The sequence below is a fragment of the Pelophylax lessonae genome (assembly GCF_965119305.1).
Source record: "Pelophylax lessonae genome assembly, chromosome: 2".
Taxonomy (NCBI): Eukaryota; Metazoa; Chordata; class Amphibia; order Anura; family Ranidae; genus Pelophylax; species Pelophylax lessonae.
In genome coordinates, this window is record NC_138769.1 from 169,498,949 (window position 1) to 169,513,530 (window position 14,582).

The 14,582-nt window shown below is 38.9% G+C and overlaps 1 protein-coding gene across 1 annotated transcript in view; it reads right to left on the bottom strand.

Moving 5' to 3' along the window:
- The window catches only part of PHEX (phosphate regulating endopeptidase X-linked), a 309,157-nt gene that overhangs the window by 187,636 nt on the left and 106,939 nt on the right, over nucleotides 1-14,582 (bottom strand). The window contains exon 4 of the mRNA XM_082245817.1: nucleotides 7,879-7,965. Coding sequence (XP_082101943.1) covers nucleotides 7,879-7,965 — 87 coding nt within the window. The remainder of the gene's footprint in view (nucleotides 1-7,878; nucleotides 7,966-14,582) is intronic.

Genomic DNA, 14,582 nt, shown 5'->3' on the forward strand with positions numbered 1-14,582 from the left:
TTGACAAGATAACAAAGGAGACTGTAACGGTTGAAGCCCAAAACCAATCAGCACCCTCTTTAGCTTTTAAACAGAAGCTAATCGCACTCAGGCAGGAACTTAGATCGCATCTACTAGATTCTTACGAGCGTAACCTCCAAAAATCTAAGGCAAAATTTTATGCCACTAGCAACAAAGCGGGTAGAATGCTCGCCGCCAGGCTGAAAGGTCACGAACTAAAACTAAAATAAACGACATTAACCACCCGTTCACGGGAGCCAAGTTACAGGATCCCAAGGACATAGCTGACGCATTCAGTAGTTACTATGACTCCCTTTATAATCTTCAAGCGAACCAAACATCTTCCCCTACACCGGAGCTTATAAATACCTTCCTAGACTCTATCGCACTCCCCACACTGAGCCCATCACAGGCATCCCTGCTTAACCAGCCCTTTACGGTGGATGAGGTCCTGTCCGCCATCACATCATTGCCATCTGGGAAATCTCCTGGCCCGGATGGCATGATTAAAGAATATTACCATCAGCTCAAGGAGGTACTAGCCCCACACTTGTGCTCAGTTTTCAATGAGGCTGCATCCTCATCCTCATTCCCTCCGGAAATACTTAAAGCAACTATAATCACCCTGCCCAAACCGGGTAAAGATCCCGACACGCCGCAAAATTTCCGCCAGATATCCTTACTGAATACGGACGTTAAAATTTATGCTAAACTGTAGCCACTAGACAGATGAAATACTTACCTCAAGTTATCCACAGAGACCAGGCAGGCTTTACTAAGGGCAGACAATCAGCCGACGCAACTAGACGTCTTATCAATGTCATTCACGCAGCGCATGCCTCCAGAACGCCTTCTCTGCTCCTTTCCCTTGATACAGAGAAGGCGTTCGATAGGGTGCACTGGGGATACTTGCGGGAGGTCCTTAGACGCTTTGGCATAGAGGGCAGATTGCATTCTGCGATCATGGCCTTATATGCCGACCCCTCGGCCCAGGTACTGGTGGACGGCACTTTATCGTCTCCGTTTGTAATCACAGATGGGACGAGACAGGGCTGCTAGCTGTCTCCTCTCGTTTTCAACCTGGCAGTAGAACCCTTGGCCCAGAAAATAAGGACAGATTCCCAAATTACAGGCATTACCATAGCTTCCCTGGAGCACTGCATTAGCCTATTCGCGGATGACGTCATTCTCATGGTCTCCAATCCTACCACATCCCTACCGCATATAAAGCAAGTCTTAACTGACTTCGGGAACATATCCCTTTACAAGGTCAATGACGCCAAATCATATATCTTAGATCTGGGGGTTGATGGCACTACAAGGAATATCCTCACCCGCTCATTTCCATATAAATGGTCTGATTCAGGCATAACCTATCTAGGAATCAGACTTACCAAAACTACCAGCAACTTGTTTCAGGCTAACTATGCCCCACTCAAATCGCAGCTGGCTGCAGAACTCCAATCCCTCTCTAAATTTGAACTTACGTGGTCGGGGAGGCTTGCAGCCTTCAAAATGTGTACCCTACCCAAGATATTGTACGTGTATATATCTCTGCCAATCCCAGTTCCCAAATCATTTATAAACTCCCTGCAAAGCATGGTATCTAGATATTTGTGGCAGGGAAAGCGCGCCAGGTGTGCAAAGAGCATCCTCATGAAGTCTAAAGCAGTGGGGGGTGCATCCATGCCGAATCTGATGGACTATTATCTAGCCACACTCTTGTCGCAAATGCGTACGTGGTTTCAACCGACTCCAGACAATATCTGGGGTTTGATGGAACAGGCAGTAACTCCCAACTCCGATCTGTGCACTTGGGTGTGCAGTAGGAAGCAAGGGGCTCGCCTTCCACAATATGTGTCACCAACAATAAGGGCATCGGTGATGGCATGGCTGCACCTCACACACACCAAGTGGAAAACCACACCGTTAGTAACTATCCCATTTCCGATTCTAGGACTCAATCAGGTAATACCTGACATGGACCTTCACGCTTGGCAGCGATCTCCTCCTACCTGTCTTCAGAATCTTTATCACATTGATTTCATTAAATCTTTCCAGATGTTAGCAGCTGAATGGCGTTTAAGCAGTGGCGAATGATTCAGATACAACCAAATTGTCTCCTGTATCCGCCATAATCCGCAACTATGGACTAAAGTTCCTGCCAGAGTGTGACAATACTTGTTTTTACCCCTGCATCCTGCTAAAGGCATATCGCTTTTCTACTCCATGCTGGGCGAAAAAGGTATTTTCATCAAAACCCCTCCCCTATTGAAGTGGGAACAGGACCTAGGGTCCACTTTCTCCACGTCCCAGTGGACGAAAGCAATTATATCGAGTCAAAAAGCCACGTTGAGTGCATCCTTAAGACAACTCTATCTTAAAGTGACCCTGCGGTGGTATCTAACCCCTACTGTGATTGCGAACTTCGCTCCTTCAGCCTCGTCCACATGCTGAAGGGGGTGCGGTGCACAAGGCACTCTGGCACATATATTGTGGTCGTGCCCTCCCATCCTAGAGCTATGGAAGGAAGTGTTCGACCTAATTTCCACTGTTGTAGAGTTCCAGGTAACACCGACCCCTAGCATGGCTCTGCTTCATCTTCTGATTGACCCAATCCCACTGAAAACCCGCAAACTAGTAATCAATATCTTGCTCGCTACCAAGATTAATATTACCAGAAAATGGAAAGATATTTTCCCACCTACCATCTCTGAGGTGATAGCTACAGTCCAAACACATAAAACCTTTGAACTGCTCATGGCACCGACCTTGAGCAGGTATCAAAGAGAGGTGCAATGGTGACAACCGTAGGCACAGTGGTATTCTGCAACCTCACAAAGTAAGGGTACAGAGTGTGAATCTTATGAAAGAGCACCACTAGATGGCGCTATAAGTCTTTGAACACGTTTACTAGGCATAGATGGTTATATGCTACCTATTGTTCATGGTTATTGTTGTAGCTGTTATGATATCTATGTTCTATCCTTATCTGAGTGTATCGATATGTATTACGCCTGCACATTTTCTTTTACCCTGAATGTTTTCCTTCACCTTGTATGTTTGAAAAACCTAATAAAAAACATTTCAACGGAAAACAAAAATAAAAATTCGATAAATGAGAAAGTTACCAACAGTATAAAGTGTGACAGCTATGACTGACAGTAATAAATTATCTTCTGCACTCTCTGAAAAGAATGTGACATTTAAGGCATGCACTATCAGTCTTTACAGAGTAGCAAAGATCCTGTTACGCAAACTAGCTAGCTATCCAGTGACAGTTTTTATTTCTTCTAAGGTACAGAGAATGACATATTTTTGTGGTAACCCTTCCAGATACATGGAAGAGAGTCCATGGATGAAAAGAAAAGAAAAAAAAACAATTTAAAAGGTACTATTACCTAATAATGTAACTTCTTAAGACGATTTGTGGGCCTTATCAACATTTCTCGAGAATTCATCAAGATTTTTAAAGACAAAGCATCTGTCTGTAAGGATATAGGGTAAGTATTTTTAATAACAGGAGAGGCCTTGTATGCAATCATTTGAAGATCTAAAGAAAGCCCTTATAAGTTCAGTATTTCAGATTAATGTAGATCTCTCTCGACCAATTTACATTCTTGTGTTTGTGGGTGATGAGACAATCTTATCAGTACTTTTACAAAAATGTGTTAGGAGTGTATTGGACAATGCTACAAGTCAGACACATTGGGTTTTGCACCACTTGTTTTGTTACCACCTCACAATAAAAGGTGTTATTAAAAAGAAAAAACAAAACAAAGGTGTTAATTCACAAGGATTTGCTAGTAACAATTAGATTTTGAGGAGAAAGGCTTGTCAGTTGAAGTGGGAGATAAATATTTCTTGGTTCAAATAATGCAATGTGAGGGACAGCGCCACGGTTGTGTGATTAATCATGAAAAAGTCACTCCTTCACCTTTTAGTGGACATTCGGGAGGAACGTTATTGTGCCTATAAAGATCGATCCAGATATTGGCACAATGGAGCATATGTGATGGGATTTGCTGTTTGTATTCCAGATGAGCAACTTTTGTTACAATATAAGCATCCTGGATATATGTCTGCACAAAGAGCTGAACTTGAGGCTGCCTTGTGTTTGTTTTGCAGTCAGAGTGACAGTGCAAATGTAGTTCATTTACTCACAGTTTATGTTCTATTTGGTCCAAGACAGATATGGTTGGATCTCAAAAATAATCCACTTCAACATGATCAAGTTTATTTCAGTAATAGAACATATTAGGAAAGATCAAACCAAATCAGTGGTCCTTTTGCAAAATGTAAAAAAATTGTGAGTGTAGTAGTCAAAAGAATACAAGAATCTGATAAGGCTACTCCTTTACAAGATTTAATTTGGTCACAGAATAAAGAGAGGGGCCCTGAAATGTTATCTTAGTTAGAACCAGTGCAGACTGATAATGGAGATAAAATGTTTTATAAAAATACTGAAGTTCAATCGGTTCCTTATTTTTCAATAATAATGGCTATGACGCCCTTGAAATTGAATTATTCTCTTTTTGCACATCCAGTACCTGATTTTTTTGTATGAGCTAATGGAAGTAAATTTTTGAAACGCTCATCTCAGAGCCCTTTGTCATCAAACTTCCGAGTCTTGTTTTATTTGTTTAGAGAACAATCCAAAAGGAAAAGGTAAACCTAAACTAAAGATTGGGTGACATATTTACATGCTATACTCTTGCCTTAAGAGCTTTAGTATTTTCTAGTATAGGTTTGTCACTTTTTGAGGTTGATGACAGGACAAAGAATGTCTATTCTTCTGTCTTTTGAGATTAGCACACTTAGTTATTTACAATCTGTTGTATAGAAAGAATGTGCGGTTGCAAACATTGCAACAACAGGTACAGAAACTTCAAAAGTTTGCTGCACAACATATGGCTAAACCCTTGTTAGATTTAACTAGAAATTATGTTTTGAATACGATTTCTACTTCTGAGTATGTCAATAAGTGTATTCCAGGAGCTCAAGGTATGGTTGAGAATTATAGGTCTGAAGGTACCTGGGATGCCAACTGGGAAGGTTATTTTGTTATTCTTAAGTTAAATGGGACTATAGTTCATTTTTTGTTCAAAGAATGGATAAACAATGCAGAAAGGTCTATGAGCCTAGAATGGTCCATATTGATCAATGAAAATGACTTTGATACTTGTTTTCATTTTCTCTCCTAGATATATCTTTTATTCTAAGTTTAAAGAAAATTATTAGATTATTAGAAACACATATTATGATAAACTTGTAAACATAGAATTTATTTTATTTTACTAATTTTGTTAGAACATACACAATTTGGGAACGTCGGATGGATACCGTAGGTTGTTATAACAAAGATGTACAAAAAAATGTACATTTGGAGCATTAATACTAGATAGATTATAAATGTATCATGTTTTAAAAAGAATATATTTAGGAATTTTACATAATGACTTATGGATAAATACTTCTATTTAAGAAGATGCTAATTATATCTAGATGAAAAAAAGATATAGAAAGTACATACAGACTTGTGTGAAAGAGAAGGATCTGATTTAATGTGTCCAAACAGAGTTACTGTTGAACTAAAATACGGAATGTTGAAAAAAGAGCATTGAAAAGAGTTGCTTGCTGGTTATAGATAGATAGAATATATAAAAATGGATACGGTAATTGAATAATGTAGAGTTATGATTACTTATCGTATTTATAATTGTTTGGTGTGAAAGATGACGTATAAAGGCTTATACTGTACAAATCATTTAGGTATAGAAATTTCCTGGGAAAGAAGAGATTTTATTAATAATGAATCATTTATATTACAGAGTAATATGATTTTACATATCAAAGATATTATTTACTTCCTCCTTACACTGAAATAGGAAAATAGTTATATGATATGGTCAAAGATGTAAGAGTTTTACAAAAAGTTAAATACATTTATGAAATTAAAGGAAGAAAATCTTTGATGATATTACATCATTTGGACAGAAAACTAACTAAAATAAATAAGCAATATAATGATTTATAGCCTCTTGATGGAATGAATTAGGTACATTTTTCACAGTAAAATCTCCGGGTTTTGGGGAAGTGCTTATATACGTTATCTGACATATCCAATTTTATTATTATTTATTGTATTTTTGTTATAATTTTGTTTGTATTAAGAAAAAAAAGATGATCAGAGACATTTCTTATTTAAGATGAATGCACTTTTATTAGTTTATTTTAGTGCATTGAGGGGAAATTGTTAGAAATTTAGAGTTTAATATTATTTTAAATGATAAAAGTCTCTGAAATATATATGAATGTTATAATGTAATATGTCAGTTTTGAAGGTCACTTCAATATGTCTTTGTGAAGGACAGAGAAGCAATTTTGCTATGTATGTAGTTCTATTCTGAGTTTTTATGTCAATATGTTAGGAGGAGTATTGTGTCTTACTATAGATTCAAACCATTTATGCAAGAGTGGGTGTTACTTTTATATTTGGTAATACTACCTTCTTGGGACATACTTTTTGCTGATGTCATCTTTAAATACAGTATAAGAATACACTATGTTAGACGTTCTTCAGAGAGAGATGAGAAAAGGACATCCTACACTCTGAAGGCATGTAACATCTGTCATATCTCTCTCTCTCCTTCTGTCCATTTCTGTTATTATGCTATACTTTACTTCAAGAAAATAAACAAACTTTTGTATCGTACAACCTGAGGAGTCTCCAATTTCTTCTATGAAAAGGATTTTGAACAGCAGTCTCCACTCTATTTTATCCCAAAGGTGTTCTATTGGGTTGAGGTTAGGACTCTGTGCAGGCCAGTCAGGTTCCTCCACCCCAAAACTCATTCATCCATGTCTTTATGGACCTTGCTTTGTGCACTGGTCCAAATCATTTGGTGAAGGGGGGATTAGGGTGTGGAGTTGTTTTTGACAAGTTGAACTTGGCGCTTTAGTTCCAGGAAAGGGAACTCTTAAATAGTTCTGCCACAAAAAAAAAAAAAAAACAATAGGACACTTACCTGCCCTGGAATCTAGCGATGTCGGCACCCCAGCAGATGTTTTCATCGGCTGTCAGGTGCTGCGGCTGCCATTGCTGGTAAGGGAACCCGGCCGTGAAGCTGCAAGAAGCGCGCTGCACATTCTGAATGGTGCGGCGGTGGACGAAGGAAGAGGGGGGCTGGACTTGTGACATACTTTGCCCCTGCCGAGTCTGCCAGAATGGGTACCTGTAAAAAATAGGTACCTGCTCCCACCCCGCCCCCCAAAAGGTGCCAAATGCGGCACAGGAGGGGGGGAGCAATCAGATAAGCAGAAGTTCCACTTTTGGGGGGAACTCCGCTTTAAGGCATCAGCATACCAAGACATTTTGGACAATTTTATGCTCCCAACTTTATGGGAACAGTTTGAGGATGGCCCCTTCCTGTTCCAACATGAGTGTGAACCAGTGCACAAAGCAAGCTCCTTAAAGACATGGATGAATGAGTTTGGGGTGGAGGAACTTGACTGGCCTGCACAAAGTCCTGATATCAATCCGATAGAACACCTTTTGGATCAATTTGAGCAGAGACTGCGAGCCAGGCCTCCTCGTCCGACATCGGTGCCTGACCTCACAAATGTGCTTTTGGAAGAATGGTCAAACATTCCTATAAACACACTCCTAAACCTTGTGGACAGCCTTCCCAGAAGAGTTGAAGCTGTTATTGCTGCAAAGGGTGGTCCAATTTAAAATTGAACCCTATGGACTAAGACTGGGACTCCCATAAAAATCATGTGCATGCAAAGGCCGGTGTCCCAATACGTTTGACAGTATAGTGTATCCAAGGAAATATACACTGTAATCTAAATACATCTCCAAGGCCAGGCACTTACTTTCATTCATGCAGGAGATATAAAATATCTTTGCCTTTTGCGTAGCCTCTGAATCTCTCCTCTTGCTTAAGGGTTTCTCGAGAAGTGCTGAAAATAAACAATAACAGTTTGTTTTATCCACTGCTCTCAATAACAACATCACGATGCAGGTCTCTATGAAGCAGCTTGATGTCAATACTACAAGACATAACAAATTAAATACAACACAATCAATATGTCCCTTCTGTTCTGATGGGTGAGGCAGCTGAACAGAATCATATGTCACTTCTAATGCTCTGCCTTGCACAAATCAGGGTCCGGATGTAAGATGTTAACTAAACCAATGCAATAAGTCAATGCTATAGTGTAAAATAACTGATTTCTAATGTAGTGAAAACGTTTTTTCTCAATACCCTAGTTTCATAAGAGACAGTTTACACAGTGTAATATGTTTTATCTCATCTTACAGCATAAAAAAATACTAATTTAAAAATATTTTTAGATTTTAACCACTTAAGCCCCAGGCCTGTTTTTCACACTCTGTGTTTACAAGTTAAAATAATTTTTTTTTTGCTAGAAAACTACTTAAAACCCCCAAACATTATATGCATTTTTTTCAGAGACCCTAGAGAATAAAATGGAAATTATTGCAATATTTTTTATCACACCGTATTTGCGCAGCGGTCTTCCAAACGCAATTATTTTGGAAAAAATTCACTTTTTTTAATTAAAAAATAAAAAAAAAACAGTAAAGTTAGCCCAATTTTTTTCCATAATGTGAAAGATAATGTTAAGTAAATAGATACCCAACATGTCATGCTTCAAAAGTGCGCACGCTCATGGAATGGCGACAAACTTTGGAAATTAAAAACCCTCATAGGCGACACTAAAAATGTCTACAGGTTGCCATCTTAGAGTTACAGAGGAGGTCTAGGGCTCAAATTATTGCTTTCGCTCTAACAATTGCGGCGATACCTCACATGTGTGGTTTGAACACCGTTTACATATGTGAACGGGGTTTCCGTATGCGTTCGCTTCTGCGCGTGAGCTAGCGGGGACATAGCGGGGACAGGGTGCTTCAATTTTTTTTTTTTTACTATTTTATTTATTATATTTTTATTTTTACACCGTTTTTTTAAAAATAAAAATGTGATCATTTTTATTCCTATTACAAGGAATGTAAACATTCCTTGTAACAGAAATAGGCATGACAAGACCTCTTTTTTGTGAGATCTGGGGTCAAAAAGTCCTCAGATCTCACAAGTACACTAAAAGATGAAAAAAAAAAAAAATAAATAATAAATTGAAAAAGAAAAGGGACCTTTAAAACGGTTGCTAGGCAACGACGTTTGCCGTCGCTCCGGTCCTCCAAGACCATAGAGTCGAGTGAGGGCAAGCTTGCCAGCGGATCTGGTAAGCGGGGAAAAGTGCCGGGACGCCGCTGGGACCACCCTTATCGGAAAGCCGACCGCCCGCAGTTTAAAAAAATACCAACGTTATGGCAGCTATCTGCTGCCATAACACCATATTTAGGTTTACACAACCGACATAAATAATCGTTGGGCGGTCGTTAAGTGGTTAAAAAAGAATAGATATGTGTTAATACAGTCTAAACATAGTTATAAGAACAATTATCAGTCTGCTCCGAAAGTATAGTTGAAGCTCATCTCCAGATAATAGCTAAATATATGGGAGCCATTTAACCTCCCAAGGGAATTTATATCTGTCAGTCCTGTTCTGAGATTTACACAGCACTGTCCTGTGACAGTAAACCTAATTTTGATTTTCTGCAGTCAGGTAACAGTTGCTGTGACTGGACAATGAAAGGAGTAGCAGCAGACTGATATGGGTTTATTTACTAAAGCTGGAGAGTGCAAAAACAGGCTCACTTCTACATTAAAACAAATCAGCTTCTAACCTCAGCTTGTTCAAATAAAGTGTTACTAAACCTACAACAGTAAAATCAGCCTGTATATGCAGTTATGAAGTAAAGCATGCTTGTTATACTCACTGTGAAACATAATGGGTTAATCCCCTGCATTGTGTATAAAGGCTGTTTGTTCATGTCTACTCTGATCCTCCTCTTCTTTCACTGTCTCCAAAAAATAACCTGATATTTACAGAGCCAGGGGGTGGGCTGCACATGCTCAGTTTGGTGTGTATTACTATAGAGTTTTTTTTTTCTTGCGAGAGTGCATGTGATCAGCGCAGGGCCAATCAGCACTGTCCAGACAGAGTATCAGGGGAGAATGAAATCTCCTCATACAAGCTTTTCTAGGAACTGATACAAGTCACAAGACTGCTATATACTGCTGATGAGAAAAGCTATTTATCCATTTATATTTACTAAAAAAATTGCATTTCTATGTTCTGTGTACTGTGGGAGACCAGATATAGGGAATCAGGTTCTGGGTTTAGTAACACTTTAAGCTTTGGCAATAAAACCTGGAAGCTGATTGGTTTCTATGCAGAAGTGAGCCAGATGTTGCACTCTCCAGCTTGAGTAAATAAATTACACAGGCTCATCTCTATGTCACTATGCTCTCTCCTTCTATCAACATATTCCTTGTTAGTAAATGAGCACTGCAGCACAGCTGATTGATTCCTTATGCTGCCTCTCCCTTTCTCATTCTGAATGTCGCTACACAGAAAATGGCTGAAACAACATTCAATTCAAGGTCTTATACTGCATCAAAAATAGTTTTAGTAAATTAATAAATACTGGACTGAAAACAGAGTTTAGCATTAAGTTTTCTGATAGATTCCAGTTTATGGTTATCTATTTTCTGGGTGAAGGTTGGTGGAAAGATCTCTGTGCTTGGCTTCCAGCGATGGACAACCTGATTTTTTATCTCTTATATACTACATTAAAAGTGCAAACACCTCCAAGCTGAAAAAGAGAAGAGACAGAAACTATAGCCTGGGGATCTCACCCCTGGCCTCCTACGGAATTGTAAGATGCCAACTGATGAAACAGCAGATGTATAACTTTTAAGTTGAGCGTTCGTTTGTTAGATCGAGCTAAAAAAAAAAAAAAATAGTCTTTAAATTCTTGACTGTTTTAATTTATTGCCTTACCATAGCTGATTTGTCATAAAGGGGGATAATTTTAGTATGTATAGTATTTTTATTTTACATAAATCTAACATCTTTTGCAGCTCTTCAAACCCTGCACATCAAAAAGGAAAAGCAATAGATATAGGGGGTAATGTAGATATAGCAATGGTTCCCTTTATTTTTTCTGTTATGAATAACAATTTAAAAGAAGGAGAAGTTAGGGAAGACCAAGTGAAATATTCCTATAGGGCTATGAGGGTTGATTTAAAATGGTTGTAAAGACTAAAGTTTTTTTTTTTTTTAACTTAATGCATTTTCTGCATTAGGGTAAAAAAATCTTTCAAGATTAGCTCCCCCAGTTCCCCTAAATACCTACCTGAGCCCAATCTCAATCCAACATTATGCTAGAGAGCAGCATCGCTGGCCTCTTTTTCATCACATGGATGGACATGGATGCAGTGAGGAGAGAGCAGAGGGCAGGGCCAAGCTGTGCTATGTGTGTTTATGGGCACACACAGCCCAGCTCAGGATCAGTCTCTGCAACAAGTGGTTGAGGAGCCAACCCAGAGGGAGGCCATTTTGGATTTGGTATTCACAAATGGGGATTCGGTATATGATGTCATTGTAGGCGAAACCTTGGGATCTAGTGATCACCAGTCAGTGTGGTTTAATATAAGAACTGTGAAAGAGTCACACCACACAAAAACAAAAGTTTTAGATTTTAGAAAAACAGACTTTTCAAAAATGAAATTAGTCATAAATGAGTCCTTATCAGACTGGAACGGATTACATGGAGTCCAGGAGAAATGGGACTACTTAAAAGGTGCATTATTGAAGGCAACAGAAAATTGCATTAGACTTGTCAGTAAAAGCAAAAAAAGGAAGAGACCACTGTGGTACTCAGCAGAAGTGACCCAAATCATTAAAAATAAAAAGCTAGCATTTTGTAATTATAAAAAAACCCAGAGCAATGAAGATAAGGAAATCTACAAGATTAGGCAGAAAGAGGCCAAGCAAGTTATAAGAACTTCTAAAGCGCAGGCAGAAGAAAAACTAGCTCAGTCTATGAAAAAGGGGGATAAGACATTCTTCAGATATATAAATGAAAAAAGGAAATTAAAACAAGGAATATTTAAATTAAAAACAAAGGACGGAAGGTATGTAGAAGAGAATAAAGGGCTAGCCGACTGACTTAATGAATACTTCTGTTCAGTTTTTACAGAAGAAAAAGAAGGAAAAGGACCTCCACTTGAAAGGATGACTAATGAATCGTTTGATGCATGTGTCTTTACAGAGGAAGACGTTCTAAGATTGCTGTCTAAAGTGAAGACAAATAAGTCACAGGGTCCTGATGAGATACACCCAAAATTATTAAAAGAGCTTAGTGGTGAGCTGGCAAAACCATTAACAGATTTATTTAACCAATCATTAGTAACAGGAGTCTTCCCGGAAGATTGGAAATTGGCAAATGTCGTGCCCATTCACAAGAAAGGTAGTAGGGAGGAATCGAGCAACTATAGACCAGTGAGTCTGACATCAATAGTAGGCAAATTAAAGGAAACCCTATTAAAGGATAGAATTGTGGAACATCTTAAATCCCATGGATTGCAAGATGAAAAACAACATGGGTTTACTTCAGGGAGATCATGTCAAACAAATCTTATAGATTTTTTTGACTGGGTGACTAAAATAATAGACGGTGGAGGTGCAGTAGACATTGCATATCTAGATTTTAGTAAGGCTTTTGACACTGTCCCACATAGAAGACTTATCAATAAACTGCAGTCATTGAGCATGGACTCCCATATTGTTGAGTGGATTAGGCAGTGGCTGAGTGACAGACAACAGAGGGTTGTAGTCAATGGAGAACATTCAGAACAAGGTGTTACCAGTGGGGTACCTCAGGGATCTGTACTGGGACAAATTTTGTTTAATATCTTCATAAGTGATATTGCAAAAGGCCTCGATGGTAAGGTTTGTCTTTTTGCTGATGACACAAAGATATGTAACAGGGTTGATGTTCCTGGAGGGAAACGCCAAATGGAAAAGGATTTAGGAAAACTAGAAGAATGGTCAGAAATCTGGCAACTGAAATTTAATGTGGATAAGTGCAAGATAATGCACCTGGGGCGTAAAAACCCAAGGGCAGAATATAGAATATTTGACACAGTCCTGACCTCAGTATCTGAGGAAAGGGATTTAGAAGTAATTATTTCAGAAGACTTAAAGGTGGGAGGACAATGTAATAGAGCAGCACGAAATGCCAGCAGAATGCTTGGATGTATAGGGAGAGGTATAAGCAGTAGAAAGAGAGAAGTGCTTATGCCGCTGTACAGAACACTGGTGAGACCTCACTTGGAGTATTGTGCGCAGTACTGGAGGCCATATCTCCAGAAGGATATAGAAACTCTAGAGAGAGTTCAGAGAAGAGCTACTAAACTAGTACATGGATTGCAGGAAAAAACTTACCAGGAAAGGTTAAAGGACCTTAACATGTATAGCTTGGAAGAAAGAAGAGACAGAGGGGATATGATAGAAACTTTTAAATACATAAAGGGAATCAACTCGGTAAAGGAGGAGAGCATATTTAAAAGAAGAAAAACTACCACAAGAGGACACCGTTTTAAACTAGAGGGGCAAAGGTTTAAAAGTAATATGAGGAAGTATTACTTTACTGAGAGAGTAGTGGATGCATGGAATAACCTTCCTGCAGAAGTGGTAGCTGCAAATACAGTGAAGGAGTTTAAGCATGCATGGGATAGGCATAAGGCTATCCTTCATATAAGATAGGACCAGGGACTATTCATAGGATTCAGATATATTGGGCAGACTAGATGGGCCAAATGGTTCTTATCTGCCGACACATTCTATGTTTCTATGAGCCTTCATATCTGCCCAAAAGCAAGCACTTGCTATGCGGGCAATCACTGAAGAGGAGGAGCCAAGATCACCGTCAGGGGACCCAGAATGAAGCGATTCAAAGACTGTTCTGTGCAATACTTTTGCACAGAGCAGATGGGTATAACATACTTGTTATGTTAGTTAAAACAAAAATAGCCTTAATAATGCTTTAAAGTAGACCTCAATTCAAAAAGTAAAGATTTGCTGTCTTATAGGGAACATCTTTTGTCACCAATGCTGAGGGGATTATTATTATTGTTGTGAGCTAATGTATTTTGCTCATTGCTATTTACCTTATTTGACAAGCCTGTTAGTTCACTTGCATGTAAATTATATCAGAGCAGAATAACTTTGGCTTAACAGCAGGATGGGATAAGCTATATTCCGGTTTAAAGGACAACATGAAGCAAGCATAGGCATGCTAATCTATATACAGACCTGCCCACAAAAATCAGTTCTGTACTGCTCTATATAAACAATGGCACACTGCCACAGATATAATCCATAAACCTCTGCTCAATAAAATAAATGCTTCCTAAAAGAAACATAGAGGTTGTCATTGTGGCCACTTACCCCAGTTGTAGGTGGTTACTGCTGCCAATGACACCAATGCCTAGGCTTAGGCATACTACAAACCATACACCACGAGGAAACACTCAATTTAAAGGCCAATCCTCCAGATGGGCAGGTCACTATACATGCTGCATTTGATACCTCCTAGGCTTCCCTCCTAACTATGCAAGCATTTCTTTGTGCCTCCTATGTGA